The sequence below is a fragment of the Anastrepha ludens genome, chromosome 4 (assembly GCF_028408465.1).
Source record: "Anastrepha ludens isolate Willacy chromosome 4, idAnaLude1.1, whole genome shotgun sequence".
In the NCBI taxonomy this organism is placed as follows: domain Eukaryota; kingdom Metazoa; phylum Arthropoda; class Insecta; order Diptera; family Tephritidae; genus Anastrepha; species Anastrepha ludens.
In genome coordinates, this window is record NC_071500.1 from 119,773,274 (window position 1) to 119,781,446 (window position 8,173).

General features: G+C 39.0%; 1 protein-coding gene across 1 annotated transcript; it reads right to left on the reverse strand.

The window, feature by feature from the left end:
- Positions 1–5,969: 5,969 nt before the first annotated feature.
- LOC128860884 (uncharacterized) lies at positions 5,970–7,579 on the reverse strand. Its single transcript, XM_054098671.1, has 2 exons — positions 7,226–7,579; positions 5,970–7,156 (listed from the first exon to the last, which is right to left on the reverse strand). Exons 1-2 carry the CDS (start codon positions 7,569–7,571, stop codon positions 6,030–6,032), a joined length of 1,473 nt encoding a protein of 490 aa, XP_053954646.1. The 5' UTR covers positions 7,572–7,579; the 3' UTR covers positions 5,970–6,029.
- Between the last annotated feature and the right edge of the window lie 594 nt (positions 7,580–8,173).

Below are 8,173 nucleotides of genomic sequence, written 5' to 3' on the forward strand. Positions count from 1 at the left end.
GCCATTGATTCACGTTTATAGAGCGAGCCGCTTGATACAAAACAGACGTCTGCTGTAGTCGCCACTAACCTGTGGATAGACGCTACATTCTGCCTCCCGACAGAATTGTGGTATGTGGATTACTCTTAGCTTCGGTGCTCACTCTCGACCTTACCGATCATTGCACTTACTAAGCCCCCGCCCCCCCATCATGACAAGATGACAACCCTCGAAGAAAAGCATATTCTGTGGCTACTCAAACTTTAAAATTTAGGAGGAGCTGCATGAGAATCAATCTCAAAATTAATTTGAATTTGATCGCCCTAAATTTATTTTATAATTTTTCCAAAAAAATCCCAAAATAACTTTTTTTCGGCCCTAGACTGGCCCTTAAAATAACGAGACTGATCTTGTTACAAATAAAAAAATAAAAATTCGTCAAACGCAAGCAACCTCCAGCTGTTCAGCGGGAAGTCTTCTTTTTCGATTGGAGTACCTCTCACTTTCATAGACAAAGCAATTTGGTCATAGCCTTCCTTCGTATTAGGATTATTGTTTGCTTCACTGAATAACAGAAAAAAAAACGACCCGAATTTTGGAAGGCCTCCAACCACCAATCGAAAGTCAGATGTACGTAGCCCGCGAAATTTGAAAACTTCACTTTATTTTTTGAATATACGACGTATATTGTTAACTCAATGTCGGCTGGCATTAGAAGCATACGGCATATACAATGAAATGGACGACCACATGAAAAGGCAAGTGGAAGCTAGGTGGACTAACCTGACCACATGCAAAACAGCAAAAGTCATGTGTAGAACTAACGACAAAAAACTTACTCAATTCGGACTTACGCTCTCGCGAAAGGAATGCAGAACTATCATAGGTATGCTAACAGGTTACAATCTATTGGCTGCACATGCGTACAAGATAGGGATTACTATATTAACACGGACAAATGCAGAAAATGCAGAGAGGATGTTGAGGAGACTTTAGAACACCTTCTGTGCGTTTGTCCGGCATTATGAAAAACGCGACTAAGATGCCTGGGAGCCCCACTGTTTGAGGGTCTGGAAGACGTCTCAAAAGCGGAGCTCCCAGCCCTAATTAGATTCGCCAAAAGCGCTGACATCCTACATGATGTCTACTTTAGGTATTCATAGAGGTCGGTCTCTATCTGGTATCGCTAGGGACCAAAAGGTCTATGCGTGGCTTATTGCCAACCAGGCTAACCTAACCTAACCTATCAAAAAAACTCTTCGTATACAGAATTCTAACCCTGGATTAATGTTGTGCTGGCTTGGAGTGGCTCAAAATTTTGCGCTATTTCTTGATTTTTTTTTGTGGTTGTGCTCGGCTTTTGTTTAAATGGAGAAAATGCTCGAGACCGCCAGTAACAAACAAATTTTGAACAAACAATCCGATTTTTGAGCCACTTCCATCTTGAATACTAAAATTTAATGAACTACCCAAAATTCTTCTAGAGATACTGATTAAAAACTTCTGAAGTTTTGATAAAAAAATTGTTTGGAAATCTTCAACCCGATTTTTGAGCCACTACAACCTTATATAATCATTATAATGTAGCGTTTATAGCTCAGAGTGAGCTTTAGGTTCATCCACAATCCTCTTCCAATCTGCACGGTTCATAGCAACAGCCCACAAGTTTCTAACTCGTAAGTTTTTCAAATCGGCTGCGACTTGATCAATCCACCTTAAGCATGGACATCTTCAGGTCCGGGTCGTTAGGGAGTTCGTTGTTAAAAAGAATTTTTGAGGGCGGCTGTCTTCCATGCGTACCGTGTGTTCTGACTATCGAATCCTTTGTGATTTAATGTGTCTAACGATAACTTCTTCCTGGCATAAATTCAGCAACTCATCATTGTAGTGTATTCGGTACGTTCTATCATTGCAGCGTAAGGAGTTGAACACACTTCAGAGCACTTTTCGCTCGAACACTCTTAAGCTTCTGTCGCCTTTCCTTGCCATTGTCCAGCACTCGCAGCCGTACCACAGCACCGGCAGTATTATTGACTGGTAAAGGCAAAGTTAACATTCGTGTGTCAGCAGTTTCGACTTCAGCAATTTTGTGTGGGCGTAATAAGCTTTGTTTGCTATGCATATTCTGTCTTGTATTGCGTCGTGACTACTGTTGCCATTTTTTATTAACACACCCAAATATTTGAAGTTTTGAACTCCTTCAAAGGTAAATGTCCCGTTGTCGATGTCTTCAGGATTTTGGCTCTCTTCGCTGCACGAGATCTTCAGATATTTAGTTTTGTCTTTTGTTCTCCTGCCACTATTGCGATATCGTCCCAATACGCGACTGTTATTTGTGAGGGACTAAGAAGGTTTCCACACTTGACTTCATTTCTTATCGCACAGTGAACAAGAAGATTAAAGACAGATGTGGGAAGGGAGAGTCGCCTTATTTTATGCCACAAAAAATTTCAAAGGGCTTTGTTTGTTGTACAACTACTTTTCCAGTTGTGTTAGACGGAGTTGCCGTTACCAACTCAATGAGTTTTCCGCTGACACCCAAGTCGGCAAGCGCTTCTGGGACTTTGTCTCGAAGAACGCTGTCAAAAGCTTGCTTGAAATCGATGAATCGAGGATTCGAGAGAACATTTTATATTATATGTGGTGTTTAGTAGTGCGATTCCACGCTAATTTGCACAGTTCAATTTGTCTCCCTTTTTGTGAATAGGAGTTACCAACCCTACAAACCACGCTTCCGGGATAAAACCTCGACGCCAATATTATACTAAAATTTAATGAACTAACAAACTGCACACCCAAAATATTTGAAAATAACACTTAGATTCTTTAGATTTACTTAGAATCTTTAGGAGTTGGACATTTTGATGAAAATATTTTGAATTTTTTTAGTTTTGTACAAACTTTAAAACTTTAAGTTACATGGCCGCTTTTGTAGCATAAAAAATGGTATTATTATGAACGCTTGATGCTTGATTTCCTTGCTATAAAACTCACCCATATAAAATTCTACTTTTTCCGCTATGCGAGGTTTGACAAGAAGTAGCTTTAAATAAAGAATCCATGAAGCCAATAATTTTTAGTATGTGCGCTAAATTGAATGAACGTAATTCAGCGGAGGAAATGCTTAGCTAAGTATTTAAAATGATTAAAATTGTGCTGTACATATGAAATATAAACTGTCAAGTCCTCACTTTGTCAAATATTTGTTGCATTGACATATTTATACATATACGAGTATATAAGCGTAAGGATGTATGCAGCTAGTACAACTCCTAAAATTACTTCGCTATAATAAGTAGATTTAATATTTTTGTGCAATAAAAAATGATCGTGTGAAACATACTCATACATACTTAGCTTTAGCATAAAAGAATATAAGTGAAACTTTATTTTTACAACAGAATATCTCAAAATGTGTAAAATGTAATATATAAAAATTAAAAACTATTATAAAAACTATAATAATAGTAAATATGCTTGTGTAAGTAAATAAAAAATATTAAATATGTAAACTACATAAGAATCGAGCAAAAACAAAGGGCTATGTAAATAAGCAAAGAAATTATTAATCAAAATATAATAATAAAATGGCAATAAAATGTATGGACGGTGAGTAGTTAATTGAAATAAAATACATAAAATATATTATTGATAAAATGTATTCTAATGCGCGTTTAAATGCTTAACTTTTTATAATATTAACTGGTTAAACCCAGTCGGAAAAAAGCACTTCAGCGTTGAGGCAAATGAAGTGGTTGTTTGCATAATTTACCTTTTAAAATATGCCGAGTACTTGATTGTATTCATTTGCTGAATAGGTATTTTTTATTGCTGTTGACACACATACATACCTACATACATACATATATGAATAGATTAAAATAAAAAAAATAAATAATTGGCGCGTACACTTCTGTTAGGTGTTTGGCCAAGCTCCTCCTCCTATTTTTGGTGTGCGTCTTGATGTTGTTCCACAAATGGAGGGACCTACAGTTTCAAGCCGACTCCGAACGGCAAATATTTTTATGAGGAGCTTTTCCATGGCAGAAATACACTCGGAGATTTGCCATTGCCTAAGATTTGCCATTGCGACCGCTATTACAAAAATGTTTTTATTAATTTTGCTTTCACCGAGATTCGAACGAACGACCTAGATTACTTTTGACAAAATTTCTCCAGTTTTTGTGTTGTGCATGAACTTTGCCCAAAGTTTTTTCGCCAACTGATAAAATTATTTGGGCTGAAGGTAACTTCTTTCAATGCTCGAAATGAAACCCCGAGTATTAATATTAATAATACAGTCCACCAATTTTACGTAAATCTCACTAACTAATCCAATAATTATGAGAATAATAGGCTTTGTTTGACAAGTACTAGTCCAAGTGCCGGATTTTTTTTTATGGAAGGTTAAAGTTTTAATATTTTGACCGAAAGCGCAGTTATTTTATCGAAAATATTAAATACATACCAAACACAACGACTTCAGCAAAAATGTCTGTCTTCAGTTTTCTGCAGTAAAATTTAACGAAGAATTTTTTGTAGCATAGTTTACCAATGGAAGGAGGGGAGAGTATTTACGGACACAGGTTCTTCTGTTTTCACCGATGTATCCAACATGGAATCTGGAGTTGGAGCGGGGGTTTTCTCAAGGTCAGCCAATTCTTCAATCTCCTTTAAACTTCCGAAAACTAGTAGTCTTTTTCAAGGAGAGGTTTTCGCGATCCTGCAAGCATGCAAAATGCTTAGGTATCGTTGTTGGGAAGGATACATAAATATATTGTCCGATAGTCAAACTGCTATATGGTCAATTCCTGTAAGGAGGAGATTAAGCCACGCGAATGTGTAGGAAACATATTTCTCATCTAGGTTTCAGGGCATAGGCACGTAGAAGGAAATAAAATTGCAGATGAGCTTGACAGGAAGGGGTCGACAAAACTGGTTTTGGTTGTCCCCATCTCAGATATCGGTGTAACGTTGACCGTTGTTAAATGGAAACTGCAAAATTGCTTCCGTAAAAAAGCGCGAAACAGATGGAGTTATATCTTATCGTGTGCTATCTCAAAAACACTTTTGCCTCAATACGACAGAATCAGAGCACTTAAAATGCTGGGGATCCCACGCCACTAAATTTCCAAACTCATAGTGGTGGTCACCAGTCACTGGGTGATCGCAATTCACGCGAAAAAGTTTGGACTTCCGTACAATCCCCATCGCAGAAGCTGTGAGAATCCAGCAAGAAAGCGACTCTTGAACACTTTCTTACCTTTCAGGAATAGCCTGGGATAGTTCTCCAGCCTAAATCCCGCGTCTCTCCCCAACTACATCAATAGATCTAGATGGTTTTTTTTCTGCGCGCCTAGTCCTGATCATATCCGCCTATTAGTTGGCGATCTGCCATAAGAGAAATCAGTGTGGTAAGACAATGTTTATTTTCGCTCTGTAGAATTTCCCTGCATTCGTCATATAGAATCGACCACAATTGTAGGAAATTTGGTGCGGAATATCGTTAGTTTATCGACCCTACAATTCCCCTCGATGTTGCAATGACCAGGAACCTATTTCATGAAATTACTCAGCCATTCATTAAGAGATGGGCGGCTTTTCATTGTAGCTCTTTTATGAAGGATTTGCCTTCAGTACAATCTGAAAACCCCAACAGTTTACGGGAAGGCGAAAGCTGCAAGAGATCCCAAGATGAACGGGTATACATCTTCGCTCACCCTAGCCACGAGTTTTGAGCCATTTGTGTATGCGTAGATAAACTAGCCCTGTCCTACAACATTTCGTCCTCACTCTTCTCTTGAAATATATGTTATTAGAATTATCCAAACTTGTCAACGATAAAGGGGATGAATGCTCAGTTTGAAAAGAATTCATTAAACCAAACCTACCGCTTCCCTGCGGGCTCTCTTCAACCTATTATGCCTTAGATATCTCTTGGCATGTGGCACCAATAATGGTTTCTGCAAAAAAATTTCTGAAACTCTAGTTTAATCAAAATGTATTAAAAATTTATTAAAATCCTTCAAATACTAATAACTTTGTCACTTTTACAATAGCAAACCGCCTGATGCGGATAAAGATGGCAAGTGACTCACTTTACTCATGAAGTCACTAACTGTGCAAGCGTATGAATAGCCGGCAGTGATATCGGTGCGCTTCCAGGTGATGTAATCGACTTGATCGGCAACATCCGTGCAAATGATATAGTCCTTCTTAATCTCATCCAATGTCAAATATGGGTTATTTACACCAATAAACACAATACCCTTGTTGGTAGAGCGCTCAATCACAACACGGAAATACAGTTTGGGTACAGGAATTAATCCGTTATTGTTGTTGTCATAAGCCAAGTACAGTGGTGTCTGCACACCTTCACTATTAGGCAGTGTCGTTACACCATAAACACCGGTATAGCAATCCACGGTCCATTTAGACTTGGTAACCTTGGAGCGTAGACTATCTTCAACACTAGCCCAATTGCCAGCATTGAAGGTTTGCCATTGGGGAGCAGCATTGATAAATAGGAAAGAAGCGCGCTGTTGTGCGGCATAATCAAAGTCAGCTTTGGCGGCCAAGTGACCACGTGCTAAGTAGAGACTCGTAGAATAGTCAAAATACTTGCTACTATCCATGCCCAATGCTGCGCTGATGGTTTCCTGTTGAGTGACCTGTGTATATAGAGTGTTAACAGCCTTGCCATCAAAGAAGCCTCCAGTCGTGAAGGTGATACGAGCTACACCAGTTTCGTAGTAGTTGCTGCCGGGATTGAGATCGTGGTGTACATAACGAGTGACTTCTTCGACTTCATCAAAGCAAACTGTATATTGTTCGATGAAACGGCTTGAGGAGACTTTATAGCCGACACGCACCATAATGCCACCGTTGCAGGATGCGCCAGTCTTTTCGGCAGTGAAAGTTGGCCAGGCTTTGCAAGCCAGTTCCTTGAAAGCGTAAGTGGTACCATCAATCTTGAAGTTGGTGCCACTAACACATGTGGCGGTGACAAGCGTCTGCGAAATCGACGAGAATTTTCCAGGGCACCACATCTCCAAACTACTGCCTGAATCGACAACCATAACACCAGAATCATCATAAGGATAGAATTCGGTAGAGCCCTTCTTAATATAAACAGGTTGAGGGCTGGATAGACCACCACGTATAGCCACTTTGCACTCTAAATGGTGAAAGGAAATGAATGAATTTCGTTAATAGTTTAAAACGTTTGAAATATGCGTATTCTCACCACTAGCACGTCCTACAAGTATTTCATTCGCATCACTTTCTGGCTTAACAGACTCATCTTCAACCTCAGACTTAGATTCCACACTCGCAGCCTCTACTTCAGCAATGGGTGCTGGTTCGACGTAGTCCTCCTGACCACCATTGATTGGTTCGACGTTTATGCTGCGCTCGAAAATCGGAACAATTTCTTCATCCACGTTAACGGGCGCAATTGGCTCGGCTGATTGATCGCGATACTTAAGGTCATCGATCGCATTCTGTGGAATAACGCTCACACCTGCTGCACATCCTTCGAAGAGGCAGCTAAGGCCTGCGACCAGCAACAATAAGCTCGTTGTTAACTTCATACTAACCAGTTTAGCTTTGGCTATTCTGGCCTATGTGGATGGGCTTTAAATACCAAGTTGATAAGCAATGGCACACGCGTTTCCCTCACCCCGTGGGCATTTGTATATTTTACTGATATGATGCGCTAACTTCTTGAAACCTTTTGTTTTCATACGATTCGGCCATAAATATATGGATTTTATTTAAATGATAGGCCTTAAATCAGTTAAGGCTCGAAAAGTATATGCGTAGTTCTTCTTTTACTGCTTCTGATAGTAGAGTTCTACGACGATTCAGTTGATTATCAATTTGAAATGGGCAGTGATTTTTCTTTATCTTCAAGTGGATTATTAAAGTAACTCTGTTAGGCGCGCAGACCATATTTCAATAGGTATTTTTTTATTAATGCTAATAAAAATTGGCCCTTATTAAGTTTTTACTTATTTCTCAATACAATTGGAATTCGTTTTTGGTTTATGGTAAAAATAAGGTGTAAGCCCGCTTCCACACTGTGACTGTCATGACCACGGTTGAGGTTCAAAATCGCGCACGTAAATCATACGAAGTATTGAATTTATTTTTAGTTTTACTAGTACTAATATCAATGATATAAAAAGTTTTT

Bases quoted from the DNA above. Each gene is read 5' to 3' on its own strand.
- LOC128860884 (XM_054098671.1), bottom strand. From the start codon at position 7,571: ATGAAGTTAACAACGAGCTTATTGTTGCTGGTCGCAGGCCTTAGCTGC. The intron at 7,157-7,225 runs GTGAGAATACGC...TTCACCATTTAG, and splicing joins ACTTGTAGGACGTGCTAGTG to AGTGCAAAGTGGCTATACGT.